The sequence below is a fragment of the Colletotrichum higginsianum genome, chromosome 2 (genome assembly GCF_001672515.1).
Source record: "Colletotrichum higginsianum IMI 349063 chromosome 2, whole genome shotgun sequence".
Lineage (NCBI taxonomy): Eukaryota > Fungi > Ascomycota > Sordariomycetes > Glomerellales > Glomerellaceae > Colletotrichum > Colletotrichum higginsianum.
In genome coordinates, this window is record NC_030955.1 from 5,819,555 (window position 1) to 5,835,155 (window position 15,601).

Consider the following 15,601-nt stretch of genomic DNA (forward strand, 5'->3'; position numbering starts at 1 on the left):
TTGTAGGCGAATTTTGTTGAGTTTGCAGCACATCACACTGGTAAATATGCGTTGATACTCGGGGGGGTTGTTTTACTCGAAGTGTTGCCCCGGCATGGAATCAAGATGTTTCATCAAAAGGAGTATCAAATAATCCACAACACTCGAGGCCACCATGACTAATGCTTCAGAAGTTCAAACGTCTTGTTTCTCGTTTCTTTCGAGATCTCGAGTCTCCTTTGATCTTTAGTCAGTCACTCTTTGAGCTTCTTGGCCCCTTGGAGGCACCTTGCTTTCAAGTACATGGTCTGGCAATGTGAACAGCATTTATTCCCTTGGAAAAACACAGCCCTTCATTGAAAATATTGAAGACTCAGTGACTGTTGTCTTTTTGTAAAAACCTTGTTCATTTCCATACAATGCCTTCTTCCCTTTGTTGAATGAAACCAAGAACAAGACTAACACAAGAGAGAAAAACCCCTCTTTGGGTTTGTGCCTTTCTTTTTGGTAGAAGCAATCACCTTGATCAATCCTTGCCTTTGTAAACTCGGTCGGCACTGAACAGATCATTCCAGCCCGCCAGATTCACGGATATATATTTTGAGAGACCGGCACCTCCTTTTAGTCAAGGCAATCCAAACCACATCAACCAACCACCCAACAAGAATCAGCCTTTCTTTACACAGTCTTGCAAAATCCCGATCCAACACAAAAGAAATCACAACCAGACCCGGAAGCTTCAGCACTCTACAAAGTTCATCATGTGCCGAACACCCCGCTACCTTCATATCTGCCCTTGCATCAACCCTGCCTGCCCTCGCCGGAACCAGAACTCTATTACAGAAAGAGCAATACGCCCTGGTGAAGGGCATGTCATTGAGTGTGAAGTTGAGCCACAGACCTGGGACTACTGCGACAAATGGTTTTATGAGCAGCCCTACGAAGTTGTCCTCAACGCTTTCACTGATCCTAAGGACTTCTGCCCTTACTTCCGATGGAATGACATGAAGCAGACAGAGCCGCTTTGCGATGAATGCCTTGTAGAAACAGCTCGACTCAAGGCTGAAAAGCTTGCGACACTGCGTGCCCGTTGGAAGGACCCCCGGGTTGCGGTACCTTACGAGTTCATGCCGCCACATCTGAGAGACACAGAACCCCAAGGATCTCAAGCTCGGCGCCGGAATGCTAACCATGCTAACTCTAGTTCAAGCAGCAGCAGCACTTCCAGTAACAGTGCCAGCTACAAGACTGTGGTTGGTAGCTGGAGACAAAGGTCAACCCTGAATCCGATGGCTCCAGCCTTCCAGTACCCTCACATGACTGCCCCAATCTACCACCACCCTCCCCCTCGCTTCATAAGCCGCCCAACTGGGCATGAGACTCGTCAAAGCCTGGAAGAGCAAATCAGGTATCTTGATCAACAAATAGGAAGCCTGGAAGCCCTCCAAGAGAGGCCCAACCCTCCTCCAAAGAATGGATTCAGAACCTTTGGTGTTGTCAACAACCCCTACGATCACGTGGGTAAATCAGGTAAACCTGCAATCACAGTTGATACTTCAATTCCTCGCACCACGCCCTATGGTGCCATTGGATCGGAACGAGCAGCAGCACGGTCTGGCGATGCTATTGGAAACACCAGCAACCTTTCAAACGGACAAAAGAGTTCTGGAGCCCCCACTGCCAACCCTTTTGGGTCCTCCCGCAACATTTTGCACAAGACAGTGCCTGGAACAGCCTTTCCTCGGCCCCCTCATCCGCCGGGAGCCATAGGGCAGGAGGTGCACAGCGTGAGCTGGCTTTCAAGACATAGTGAAGCTGACAATAGTTCCGCCCCGGCTTCTAACCCATTTGGTGTGATTGGACAGCCAAGAAGACAACAGTAAGGACAGGACAAAGACTCTGATCACAAGAGAAAGCAGCAAGAGTCATCCCAGAAGGTATTAAGGGATTTGGATAGAAGGACAAAGGGAGATGCAAGGAGTTGTGATGGACAGCCTCACACATAGAAGGGCAAAATAGAGTTATTCTGCAGTTTAGACAACAGATTTTGAATTTAGAGGCATTTTCTTGGGGCTCTTTTGCAGCTTTGAGTTTGAGTTATCCCTAGACTAGTCAATCAGAAAAGCAACACTACCTCCCAGGCCAGTATCCAAAAGAGATGGCCAGTCCGCTAGAAGGCGACTGATGACCGTACAAGTGTCACTTAAAAATGCATTTTTCTTCTTCTTCTTTTTTCCTCTCTTTTTTTTATTTTAGGAAGGCTGTGTGCGTAGTGGTCAAGCCGAGCTCAAGGTCAGGTTGATCGCTCATGAGAGCTGGTATTGCCTTGGAGGGCTGAGCTTCAGCAAGACCTCCAAAAACTCTTGCCACAAATTGATCCAGAATTTTGACCACAACATCTGAATCTGTCGATGTAAACCGCTGTTCAAAATGCTCAATAAGGTCTTAAGGGAGGTTAGGTGGCTCCCAACCAATCCATAGCAGCGACGACCCTGCATGGCTCGTTCATGCATGTTTTGCCGCTATATTAGTCTACTATCCACTTTAGATACAGAACTAGCCATGCAATCTCCCGATATCTCTCCACTTGGCCCGGGGGGGCATAATCCAAATAGGAAGCAGATTAGCCTGCCACGCCGGGAGCAGCCAACAACTCTCGTCTTGGCGAGGGGGCGCGAAATCCTTCAAAACCTCGCGGGCTCCTCGGCCTAAGTCGGCAGGTTCTGCGTCTCTTCATCAACTACTCTTACCAAGTCTTCATCTCAATCGCTCAGCGATCAGATTTGCCGGTTGCACCGCACATAGCTCGACTGCAACATCAACACCACAAGGGTAGTAGGGAGATAACCTTGATACGAGTCCAGCTGGAGGAGTGCTGTTTGCCACAATGGCGTCGCTGCTCAACCTTCCCCTCGAGATCACGCATCAAATTCTTTCCGAACTTGCAGGCCTCAGTCCAGAGCCAGGACTGGATGTGTTTCTGTCGCAAGACGAGCCCCAACTGTTCGACGCCGATCGTCTGAACCTAGGACTCTCGTCGATGGCAAAGCTCTGCCGGACATGCCATCAACTCCGAGAATCAGTCGAACCGCAACTCAACCGCTTTATTTATATTCCAAACGCGGATGCTAAACATCTACTTTCGATTCTCAGAAAGTGGAATGCCCGGCCCCATTGTGCCGAGTATACACGATACCTCGCGATCAGAGCAAAGCAGCCCAGGAGTTCGGCAGCACTGGAGAACATCGCTGACCCGGACCTCGTTCTCGTCTCGAATCTCGTGAAACAACTCAACCTTCAACTGCGAAGCGACTGGTATGAATTCTCTTGGCGCGTGGATATCCTCATTGAATTGGTCATGTTCATGGCTAGAAACCTACGATGGATAGATGTTTCGTTCACGCCCAAGAAAGGAATCTATCGAGGTTCATTTGACTGGCTTCGTGGGGTAGACGGAAGCGCCATGAGCATTCGGTTCGACCATCTACGGCATCTCAAACTCTTTCAATCGGGCAGTCTCACCATGGATGAAATTCAACCCCTCATCGACCGCGCCCCGAATCTCGAAAACCTCTACCTGGATACTGTTCAGTTTACCAATCACAAAAGCAGACTTCCGACGAGCCTCACTGGCCTCTGTCTCACTGGCTGCTCGATTACACCGGCCATCTTCGAGTCTGTGACCACGGACATGGACAAGCTCTGTCACCTCAGATACGACAAGACATCCCTTCGACAGCAAAGTCCAATGATGAGAGCCTTTGCAAAGCACGGCACAACATTGAAAAGCCTTCTTGTCTACTTTCATTTAGACCCGCGGCTTGAAGTTGATCTGCCGCTGGACACGTTCAAAAGTCTCGAGTCGCTCACTACTGACTTGCGAAGCTTTGGTCAAGGGGGTGGCTCGCAGCTTATGAGGCTGCTCCCATGCTCCCTGCGAGAGTTGCGCGTGGTCTCTTTTGGGGGCCTTCAGAAGCATCAACTATGTTCTTTTGCTGATGAGCTGAGTGACCGAGAGAAACGGCTATCTAGACACTTGGCTGTCTACATAGATGGCGCCGAAGGGATGTTTGATTACCAGCGTCTTCGCCGAGACATGACAGGTTGAAGAAGACGGCAAGAGGGCGAATGGCCCAATCTCTGTATCGATTTGATGTACAATAATATTGTTTTGAGAGACATGCATACGCACATTCCCCGTACCCCTTTTCCTGGATGGGTTGCGGTACGTAATCACAGCACCAATTGCGCTATATCGCCGTGTATCCAGAGGCTCCCCCACGACAACCACAGGCATTCGAGGAGGCTGCTTAGTCATCATCGACGGCAGCCCCCGAAAAATGTCGCGTCAAAGCATTGTTTGCTTCTTATCAGCCCCCTTGGAACAACAACCGCCGAGACAAGCTCGGTTGCGGAATCATGTCGTCTTTGACAGGTCCCGAGAACGAGAATGATGCTCACGAACCTGCGACAACGTCACATTCATCGCGCAGGCCGCGGAAAGCCGGCATCGGGGCCCTGCTTGCGCTGGTTCTGCTCGTGAACCTGGCCGCCAGCTTGTACCAGCTTCCCCTGAGCAGGGTCATCGAACGCCGCCTTTGTCGAGAGCACTATCTTGTCGTGGACCCATCAGTCGTCGACCAAGATGGCAACGTCCAAGAACGCCTATGCAAGGTCGACAGTGTCCAGCAGGGCCTAGCTTGGATCCAGGGAACGATGGAGACGGCCTGGATTGTGGGTGGTGAGCAGACACTAGGGCTCTCAGTTACTTATCTTGCAACTGACGGTGATTGATCCAGACTTCGTCATGACAATTCCGCTGGGCTTCCTCGCCGAACGGTATGGGCGGCGCACCATCCTCTGTCTCAATCTTGTACCACGAATCGTCATGCCAGCGTGGGCCGTTGTCGTTGGTTATTTTGAGCAGACACTGCCAACGAAGGCCATTATTGCATCGCCATTTCTGTCCGTACTGGGTGGCGACTGTGTCTTCAACTCCATCACATACGCGATCGCATCTGGCATGACTGACGATCACGTTCGGCGGTAAGTATGATCCATCGTCCAGCGGATCAAAGCCTTTTCTTGGTGCGTTCTGTATTGACAGTGTTTGTCAAGCGCAACATACTTTGGCTGGATGAGCTCGGTCTCCTACGTTGTCAATTTGCTGGGTCCGGCCCTCGCATCAGCTTCTATGAGTCTACTTCTGTGGCTACCATTCTGGATCGGCATTTCCCTGCTTCTCTTCGCCATCCCCGCCATATCTCTCATGGACAACGCGTCCGAGAACCACTCTCACTCCTCATTGTCCCGTAACGCGGACGACCAAGCGAGACCTCTGCTGTCGTCTCCTGTTCTAAAGGCCCGGGACGCCAACACCTCTCTACTACGGTCTATCATTCAACGGTTCGGCGTCTTGCGGTCCATCATCGCGAGTCATCCACGAAACATGACTCTCCTGCTCGTCAGCTTCGTCCTCACGTCTCTTGCGAGCTCCGACACCAAGCTGCTGGTTCAGTACATCTCGAAGCGTTATAGCTGGACCTTTGCTTCAACGGGCTACCTCTTATCCGCAAAAGCCGTCGTTAATTTCACACTTCTGACTGTCATCATCCCCGCGGTTCTACGCTCGAGCCAAAAGAAGTCGCGGCATATACAGCCTGAACTTGCCAGTCATCAGATGAACATGCATTATGCCAACATCTGCTTGGGAGTCTCGATTCTTGGTGCTCTGGCTATAGCCCTTGCCACGCAGATCTGGATGCTGGTCCCGTCGTTGTTTCTCTATGCTCTCGGTTCTGCGCTCCCGGTGTTCACCCTCTCGCTGCTCAAATCACCTTTTATCGCCCCCAAACGTGACGAACAGAGAGGCGATGACGTGGACCCCGAATCTCACATCTTTTCTATCGTCATGATGGTCAAGACGTCAGGATCACTGCTGGGAGCACCTCTGATGATGGTGCTTTGGGTTCGGGCTATCTCAATAGGAGGCGCTGCGTTGGGAATCCCGTACTTTGTATCTGCTAGCTGTTATCTTGCTGCTCTGTTTGTACTCTCAAACCTAGCGGTCAACTAGATGTGCCGTTACACTGTTTTTCGTCAACGAGAAACGTAGAGCCTTATTGAAGGATGCCTGCAACAACTCTTGCCGCTTATGATGTCGAGTGCTTGTAGATACTGTCTATCTTGGTATGAAAGAAGAACTCCAATGGTTTAAATGTACATAACTCTCAAGGAATTCCATTGATTTTAAGCAAGAACGACGGGTGCCCTACATTGACAAACCAGACGTCCAACCAATACTAACAGCAAAGTCTCCCAGTAACTCTACCCTGTCGCTCTATCCTCCTCCTTTAGGGATGGTGGAGCGCGCTGTCGGTGGTCTTTTGAAAACTAGCGTTCACAGCCAGGATCGGCGGGCCATGGATTCATGAAGCTCCCCAGGTTGACATCCCCCATTCACGACCTCCCTCATTTGTGATGTCAGTGGCCTGACCAACTATTTCCGTTGTCTTCCCCCACGACTGTTCCAAATGCTACACCTTGACATTGTGAGAGAAGATCGCATGAGGCGCTAATCTGCACCGAGGATGAGAGGAGGATGTCGATCCCAACTCCCAAATGGCTGGCTTATGTCTGTAATCGCGGCTCACTAAAGATACTGCTCAGAAACACACTCCAGAACAGCGACAGCATTGCAGTCATGACCGAAACGGGCACCGCCGCATCCTGAATCTGTTCCGGCCCATGTCGGGAGAGCCACCCGAAGAAGAAGACGAGCATCGGCAAAACGCAGACGAGGTTATAGCACAGCACCCGCACCATGGCAATCCGCTCCCGAGCGTAGATTCCCCAGAAGACAACACGGGCGTCGCCGCCCTCCTCCAGCTCCGACCTCTTCTTGGGGAACTTGTCGAGGATGTCGCCCGAGTGCCCCGATAGCTTTCTGCAGTGGTGGTGGAAGTGCAGCGCTGTGGTCCGGTCGTAGCACGCGTAAAAGCGTCTGTAGAACTCGTGTGGCGTGACAGGAGGCATCGTTTCCCTCTCGGCAGGTTTCGGGATGAAGTCGTAGTCCAGGTTGAATGCCTCAGGGAACTCGTGCTCCTTCTTTGGTACGAACTCGTGGTCTTCGAACTTTTCGCACTATAGCTCAACTGTTAGTTACTGTTTAGGGTCTCCTTTTCTTTGAAGCAGTTCTCAGAGTTAAATACACAGGGTTCGCAGCTGCTGCTGCTTCGAAAGGCGTACCATATAAAAGTCGCAGTGCGAGTACACCCAAACGCTGAACCACATGCGTATGTAGCCCCGCAGACCACCGTATCTGGCTTTGAGATCACGAAAGAATTGATGGCACTTGAGCGGTTCCACGCCGATTTGAGCTAATTGGTAATCTGAGCCAGACCTGACCATCAGCAAAATCCGATAATCGAACAACGTTTGTTGAGTTTGGATTTGAATGGCCGATGATGCCGTGATGGAAGGCCGGGTTTGGGTCGAAGGAGGGCTTCCAGTGTGGCCTTGGCCCCTTGCCTGTGCGGGCCTGATTGCTGTGTTGCTAATAACAGATTTTGAGGTACTGCTCGATGATGTTGTGGGTGGATGACTTGGCGGAAATTGTGATGATGGGCTAGACTTGGGGTGCCGCTTCATTGCCGATTCAAGACGCTTCGCGAACTCGACAGGGATTTCTGCCCATCTCTCGTCACCACAGCCCTGCCAGCATTTCAACTGTCAGTAACCCAGTTTAGAGTGATTCGAAGTTGTCTCACGTACGCATGTCCAGAGAACCCTGTCCTCCTTGTCTCCAAGGGGTCTCTTGGTAGGTTTCAGGGGCCACCAGTCCCAGGGCCCTCCCGTCCGAGTTTCGATGTTACTTTTCAAGAGCTCTACCATAGGCCCCAAGAATCTACTAGCAGTACCATGCTTTCTCTCCAACATAATTCGTGACGTTGGAACAAATTCCAGTTCTGTGACCAGGTTACGGAGCTCGTATTGCCTGATGAGCTTGGCTCTCTTGCCTCCGGGCTTGAGCCAAGCACTCAACACGCCCCGGAGTTCTGTTGTCATCGAAGGATGAACGAAGTCTTGGAGCCTCTGACGGAGAGTCTGGAAAGCCAGGCTGTCGACGAGAAACCTGGTGATGTGCTGTAGCTCGCTCAGTGAACCGTCGTACTGTTCGTCCTCGTTGGCATCGGCCTCTTCAATTTCATCCTCGATACCATCTTCGTTTTCCGACGACTCTTCATGATGCTGCTCTATCACAACGCGGCACCGGAGAAACTCTTCGACTTTCTGCCTCCTATCCACGCTCTCTTCTTGGTCGGCGAGGTTGCCAAGAACCTTCTTTTCCTCGGTTGGCAGTGATGAGAAGAGATCTGATGAGATCTTGTCGGCAAATTGGCTCACAAAAGTTGCGGCCACGCCGTGTTCGCTGCTCTTCGCCTCTCTCTTGAGACTCCTGGCGTAATGCCGTAAAAGACGTCGGAAGTTGTTGCGCATCCGCAATACCCCGATTGACTCCGTTTCCAGAGCCTGACTGACCAAAGACATGATGACCTTGTCTTTACGGATAAGTTTCGCGAACTCCTTGACGAGATAGCCATTCTCGATTACAGATACTGAACCGGCAGAGGTCAGACTCATTAACGACTCTGCCAGAGAGAATATTGAATCGTGTCCTGAATCTGAATCCAAGTCGCTGAAATCGGCAGAATCGACCTGAGGGCTCGCAAAAGCGGAAGGCGACTCCAAGTTGTTAACGAATTTTTTGGCTTTGGTTTGCGTATTTGACGTTGCGTCGCTCTCTCTGCCTGGTACCTCTATCTTGGTCTTCGTCTCGGCTGTATCCAAGGATATTTCAAGTGTGTGTTGCCCAGTTACCTCGTCGATTTTGAGGGTAGAGACAGTAGCTTCGTCGTCAACGTATGGGCTGCTTGGGCGTGTCATGCCAGGAAACAGGATGTCCCACATTATGAACCATTTCTTGCTCTCCGTACTATGCCCATCATCAGACCCCAGGCTCGTGTTGATTTGTGCTTCGAGCCTCTTGTCTGATCCTTGTGCTTCCTGAGCTTCTTGTAATATCGGGTTTCGGTGTTCTCCCTGGACTAAATTGGTCCTCGACACAAGCTCTCTCCTCTGGCCTGATGCCAATCCCACAAGACTTGATTTCATAGCTGCCTGACAGCCAATAGTGCTGACATGAATATCGAAAGCTCCCCGGGACCTGAAAGGTTCCTTGCAAGCTATGCAGTAATAGTTAGGCAGTAAGTGACTTTGTTGCAAGTGTTTCTTTGTCTCCCTAACACTTAGAAATGGCCTGCCAACACAGCTGGGGTAGACGAGAGGATCTTTCTTTGCATAGGGGCAGGCGAAACTCGGCTCTTTCATTCTGTCATACCAAGTTTTGGTGCTGGCGTCCAATGTCTTGGGCCTTGTTGGAGAGATGTTGTCGCTGTCGCGAGGTCTGGGCACAGAGCCAGTTGAGGGTGACAGAACAGTAGCAATCGCCACTGGCGCCACGGTGACGAGCGGCTCCCTGTTTTTCGGCGGAGTTTCAACTGTTACCACTTATAGTTCTCAATTATCAGCAAAGTTTCCCGGTATATCACCTTTCCCTTAATATGCTTACACTTCGTGAGATATCCTGAATCGGTCTGTGGCAGGGCTGGTATGGTGAGCAGCAGCTCTTTCGCATACGCCGTGGCTGTAGCTACTGCGTACGACTGCCATAGCTTGTTCGTATGTGCATCAGCATAGTCGCAGATGCCCCGGATGGCAAGGCAAGGGAAGCTTTCGGTCGCTCTGGCTGCGTCCATATCAAAGCACAGAATGCCTCCCAGCTGATGGCTGTACCAATCACGCGTCCTTCCATCCTTCACGACTCTGTCTCCGGACGCGACGGTTCCAAGGAAAAGAGCGGGACCAATTGTCTTCCGTTGCTTTCGTTGCACTATGTCGCCCTTATGACAGTTGGCACAGTTGGGTCCGGTTATATGCGGCGAATATACATTGTAAAGAGCGTCTTGATCAGGGTCCGGTGAAGCAAATGACGGAATGGTCAAGAGCCTGGATAGGTTTTGTGGGAGCCGCGTGTTATCACGAAGATAGTTGTCTTCCAATGTAGTAAGAGCATCAAGCACTGCCGCTGGTGGTGGTCCCACACTGCCTGTACGGCTAACACGGCCGTCAGCGAGATCATACCGTATCACTCCGCCACCCTGTTCCGTTGGCTGGCTAATGACAACATCGCCGAGGCGGATGTCGATACCTCTTTCGAGATTTGGGACGCCACCGCCAAGACCGACGAAGATGCCAAAGTGGAGCGAAGGAAGGTATGATACCATCTTCCTTAAGACTGTATCTATATGGGTAGCAGGCAGACAGGTAACCACGATGTTATGGACGCCAACTCGACCGAAGACGCAGGTCTGGGGTTCGCCTGGGTGAAGTGGGGGGTCGGTGTAGACCTTGTCCATCATCTCGACGGCAGCTGCCAACTCGATCTGAGTGGCACATACCCAACCGATTGTGAATTCGTTTGCTGGAACGGATTCTGGCATTCTTTTTCGGGTTTGATCACTTGCCGATAACGCAAAAATGGTGTGGACGACGTGAGGGATCCAGCCGTGGGTATCTGGACGGAGGGGTTGAACGGCAAATAGGCTAAGGCCTTACTCTTTGATCGTCAAGGCTGTGTCCATACTAACTCCTCAGACGCGAGAAGGCCCTGCTGCGGGGTAGTAGTTACTGGAGGCCTAGATGCTACCAATCAAGTAAGACCAATGTCCCCTCTGAATGAGGTCCTGTGGGAGTCACTATACTTTGTCCCAGGTGCCCTAGATTCCTTGAGGGCCCCAACAGGTATAATGGCTCTGCAGATGAACTGCGGAGTAAAAATGGGTTTAATATGGAGACAGGTGCTTCTTGAGTCTGAGGGGATACTGTCATTATTGCTCGGCGGCACCATGGATACTGTCAGCCAGTCAAGTTCAAGCGGGTGAGGCCAGACTCGGAGCTCAGCGCCGGCGAAGCAAATCACAGCTAATTAGATAGAGCCAATGGACGGCGGACGAGAATGTTGCATATCAGGCAACAATGCAGATGCTGGGGTATTCTATCGGCATTCAGCCTGGGCACTTTAGGGGTTCGACGAGATACGTTACCTTTTGATAAACCAGTCAGTATGTGTTAAGGTGACAGATAGCCTTGTTTGTGTCTCGCTCCGCGGCAGTGTTGTTAACATACACGTATTTACCTGCTGTGAGTGTTGTTTGGTTGGAAGGATTTCGAGCTCAATGGGACACATATCTGATGAGAAACGGAGTTGATAACGACTATTACGCTGGAATGCGAAGGACTATTTGCCGTCTGGCCACGAGGCCCCAGAATAGAATCAGAGCGGACATGAATAGGAAACCGATCATAAGTAAATCCAAACTCCTAGCTCCCAACTCCGCAAGTCCTCACATGACAACGATCTACCCTCGCTCGCGCCAACCCAACAGGTCGGGCGTCAAATTCATGCGCACAGCGCCACTAAGTCTCTGAACATTTCACGCCAGGCTGTTTCTACTCTACCGTCTACTTTATATGCGTCGCCAGTTCGCGTCTTCTAGCACAATTCTTTGTGCGTATCTAAAGGCGTTGGTTCGGGCGTGGCAACCACCTCAGGCGTCGAGGCTCCCGAGTCCAACTTGTCGTACTCGGATGAGTCAACCGTCTTATCAGTGTTGACACTTCTATCGGAATCGACGCTTCTTTCAGACTTGGAGTCTTCGTTCGCCTCCTTGGCCACATCCTTGTTGTCCATCTTGTCGCGCTCGGACTCCTTTGCATCTTCTTTCTCGTCGACAAGAGTCTTGGGCGGAGCCTCGTCTTGCACCTTTGAAGACTCCAACTGGGTGTCTTCAGCCTTGACATCGGCCTCCAGCTTCTCACGCTCCCCTCCAGCGTTAACCTGGGCATTGTCGAGATCAGCCTCGCCCTTCTTGCCCATGCCACCCTCGAGGAGCTCGTCGCCTTCCATGACAACACGGACCTCCAGGTCCTCGTCCATGGAGTAAACGCGAACGCCAACGATGCAGATGGCGTTCCAAGGATCGGGCAGGCCCTCCTCGTCAGATTCGTAGCGCTCTTCGCGGGTTTTGGGCGGCCCTGCAGGAGCGAGACGTGGCTTTCTCACCATGTCGTCGTCACTGTACAGTTCCTCCCAGTCCTCGACCGGCGAGTCTGACGAGTCGCCGTCTGAGTCGTAGGCTTTCGCGGCTGGTGGTGGAGATGGCGCAGGTTGGGCAACGGGCTTGTCGGCTGTATCTTTCTTGGCATCATCTTGAGGACCGGTCTTGGAGTCGCCCTCGGCACTGTCCTTAGACTTGTCATCGGAAGCAGGCTTGTCGGCAGTCTCCTCGCTTGAGTCCTTACTCTTTTCAGAGGGCTCAGTCTCGGTTTGAGCAGGCTTGTCTTCCTTGGGCTCTTCTTTGGGCGACTCCTCAGGCTTCTCTTTGAAATCCTCGGTCTGGACGGCCTGGTCCTTGGCCTTCTCAGCCTCATCCTTCTTCGTTTCCTTCTCCTCCTTCTCCTTCACCTCTGAGGCCTGTTTAGCCTCTATCTCGGCTTTGGCCTTTCTGCGGTCCCGTTTCTCATTGTTTTTCTTTGTCTGCTTCTTGGTGATTTCGCGGTTCAAATGACGCCTTTCCCAGAGCTTGCGGCGCTCCTTCTGACGGGACTCTGAAGCCCGCTGTTGATCCTTGAGCTTGCGCAAGCGAGCAACCTCTTGGAGGTGTGCCGTGCCCTTGCTGTGAGCCAGGTCGTACGCTGAACCAGTCTGGACCAGCTTGTCGTTTTCAACACGCTTTCGGCATTCACGCTTGACGACGTCTTCAACAGACGGCAAGCTTGTGTCTCTCTCTCCCGTGACACTCATGAAGATGCTGTACTCTCCAGCGGGCATGTCCGGCAGCTCGATGGAGACGGATCGGTCCATGAGGTAGTTTCCGTGGGAGCGCACGATGTAATCCTCGGCACCAGGGCGGCCACGCTCGTGGATGCGGAAGTGTATGCGGAAAACATACTGCCCCTGCAGCCCTTTGAAGTATCTAGTGTCAAGCTGGGACAGAACCAGGCAAAGCGGCCCGTCCTTAGACAGCTTGATCTGGAACTTCTCGTTGAATTGCGACTTCCAGGGCACCTCAACACCGATCCAGCGTTGGGCGCATCGCCAGGCGGGGTCTCGGAACAGCCTAGTGCGGTCGATGTGCTGGTACTTGCGAAGGAAGTCGTCGTAGTTGATCCAGAAGACAGAGTCGTTGCCAAAGTGGTGGCCGAGCTCCTCCTGGACTTCCATGGTCCATTCCTTGGACCCGTCAGACCAGGCGCCCTCCCAGATGCCTTTGCGAACCTTTCCCCAGGGGTTTCGCAGCTTGATCAGACGCTCCCCGGATTTGAGGGTCCTCGCTTCCATAACAACGTACGCATGGCCTTCTGAGATGCCGTCTCTTTCGCCGTAGCCCCCGTCTAGAAGGCCGGTAGAGCAGCCAAAGAGAAATTCTTCGTTGACTTTAACGAGCTCATTCTCCCAGAAGCCATCGGTGTCGAGGATGTCAGAGGTGAGCAGCTCAGTGGTGACGCCACCGGAGAGATCTTCCAGCCCCTCACCGATCCAGCCACCAGCAAGCGAGGCGTAGTCGCCGTGAGCTTTGGCGTAGGCCTTCTGGATCAAGGGCACCCACGTCTCGTTCTGGTCCTTGCATTGGGCGAAGAAGAGTGCCTTTGAACCAGTCTGGTACGTCTTGCGATACACTCGCTCGACGTCTTCGCGGTCGATCTGCTGAAGGAGATCTCTCTGCATGCTGGGGGAGTCCCAGCAAGGGGATTTGAGGTAAAGCTTGTCGTCGATTATGGAGTAAATCCATTCGCCGTCGCGGTAGAAGACAAAGCCATAAATGCCGATGCGGGTGTCGTACTCGACGCAGGTGCGCTCGATGCCGCCCTCGACATTAGCGAGGGCAGTCAGCGTAGCCATCAACCAGCAGTCGCCCAGGCTTCCCTGTTTGACATCGCCGCCGTTGATGTTCTTCATAAAGGTGGGCTTCTCAAAGATCTCGTGCACACGCTTGACCGCCTTGGGTACCGAGGCGCTCGGGTTGGAGAGGGTCGATCTGGAGAGCTGCCATTTTGTATGGCCAAGGGTGTTGAGGCAATGGCCCTTTTCCCACTTCAGGTCCCAGTCCTACAGGAGGATTAGTTCGCTGACGACGGTGATCTTTGCGATCGCGATGATGCTTACCAAATCCCAACCAGGGTCCCGGTATCGCATGTTGACCCTCCGGCACTCCTGGATGATCTTCTTGACTTTGCGGCGGCATTCCTCAACGGCTCGCTCGTAGCCGACGCTCAACAGCTCGTTAGGCTTGTCGGAGCTTGCGGGTGGCAGTACGGGGTCGAAAGGAAGCACAGCGAGTGCCTTGTTAAACTTTTTGTTCTGGAACTTCTTCCAGATATGGTTGATAGATGGCTGAGGGGGCGCCTTCTTCTTTTTCTTCTTCTTTTGGTCCGTACTGTTGTTCGACGCCGGGACGGGGCGAGGACGACGAGGGTCATCCGACTCTTCGGAGGAGCTGTAACCGTGCATATTGGCTGTAAATAGAGGGCGAGGGCCGGTGTGGGAGTTGTGTAGGATAATGGAACACGATAGTCGAGAAAGGATGTCAACGAAGAGCAGCAGCAGGTGGACAATAACTATCTAAAGAGAACCGAAAACCCCCAAAAAAATTGCCAGCTTGCAGGAAACGTTCCGCAATCACTGATGTACGCGGGTCAGTTACGGGCAAGATGGGACGAAAGGAGGGCGGCCTAACGTCGGAGCACGGACAGGCGATTCAGGCGGAATTGAACGAGGGTGGAGGGATATGGAGGGTATCGTTTTGGAAACAGAGGCGAACATGAGTCGTGGAGGGGGTAGAGGGTCGAGAGATGTGTTATAAGGACAGAGGGGAGGGCAGATGATGGAGGGCTCACCTCGGGCCACAAGACTTGAGTGCCATGTCCCTTCGACGAGCGAGTCACAGCCTCGCGGAAAGGGTTGGACGATCGGGGGATCGCATGAGTCGAGACCAGGGCGAGGTAGGCCGGGGCCGGAGGAGTGAATGGTGTACCACATGGAGATGGAGGGTGAGTATCATCCATTCACCGCAACAAGGCGGCAAAGGCGTCGAGTCGGAAGTCGAGGAACCAACTGCCCATGTTCATGGCCATTGATGTTTCTGGGGGAGGGGGGGGGGGGAGGGGTGGATGGCGGTATCAAGGCCCCCCGGCGAGAAACAATGGCTCGCCTGTCGTGGCTGACATGGTTGTTCTCGTCGTCCTAGTATGTAGTTGTCTTCGTGCTGCCATTGCTTCTTCTCGTTCGAGCCTCACGCCCAACGTGTCTATCCATGGACCGACCCTTTTGGCTTTCCAATGCGTGCCGAAGGAGCGTCAAGGAGCGGACCTGAGGCGGATACAGGGACTCTCTCGCTCTGTCTCCCCCTCTCTTTCACTCTTGGCGTTAAGACCGGCCGGTTCCAGGGTGCAAAAAGTGACTCTTGGGTCTTGGAGGGTGGGTTTCGGGGGTCTCGTTCGT

The 15,601-nt window shown here is 52.5% G+C and overlaps 4 protein-coding genes across 4 annotated transcripts; 2 read left to right on the top strand and 2 right to left on the bottom strand.

Annotated features, from left to right (window-relative positions):
* Positions 1–2,866: 2,866 nt before the first annotated feature.
* Positions 2,867–4,087, top strand: CH63R_03480 (F-box domain protein; the record flags this gene model as incomplete). Its single annotated transcript, XM_018298455.1, has 1 exon — positions 2,867–4,087. The coding sequence occupies one exon, from the start codon at positions 2,867–2,869 to the stop codon at positions 4,085–4,087; it is 1,221 nt and encodes a 406-aa protein (XP_018163271.1).
* A 311-nt stretch (positions 4,088–4,398) lies between these two features.
* Positions 4,399–6,055, top strand: CH63R_03481 (Major facilitator superfamily transporter; the record flags this gene model as incomplete). The annotated part of the gene is made up of 3 exons (XM_018298456.1): positions 4,399–4,720; positions 4,779–5,025; positions 5,098–6,055. The coding sequence occupies 3 exons, from the start codon at positions 4,399–4,401 to the stop codon at positions 6,053–6,055; spliced, it is 1,527 nt and encodes a 508-aa protein (XP_018163272.1).
* A 554-nt stretch (positions 6,056–6,609) lies between these two features.
* CH63R_03482 (Phosphorylase superfamily protein) lies at positions 6,610–10,541 on the bottom strand (the record flags this gene model as incomplete). The annotated part of the gene is made up of 5 exons (XM_018298457.1): positions 6,610–7,122; positions 7,228–7,707; positions 7,753–9,224; positions 9,288–9,539; positions 9,611–10,541. The coding sequence occupies 5 exons, from the start codon at positions 10,539–10,541 to the stop codon at positions 6,610–6,612; spliced, it is 3,648 nt and encodes a 1,215-aa protein (XP_018163273.1).
* Positions 10,542–11,593: 1,052 nt separating this feature from the next.
* Positions 11,594–14,611, bottom strand: CH63R_03483 (Calpain family cysteine protease; the record flags this gene model as incomplete). The annotated part of the gene is made up of 2 exons (XM_018298458.1): positions 11,594–14,209; positions 14,267–14,611. 2 exons carry the CDS (start codon positions 14,609–14,611, stop codon positions 11,594–11,596), a joined length of 2,961 nt encoding a protein of 986 aa, XP_018163274.1.
* Positions 14,612–15,601: the final 990 nt, after the last annotated feature.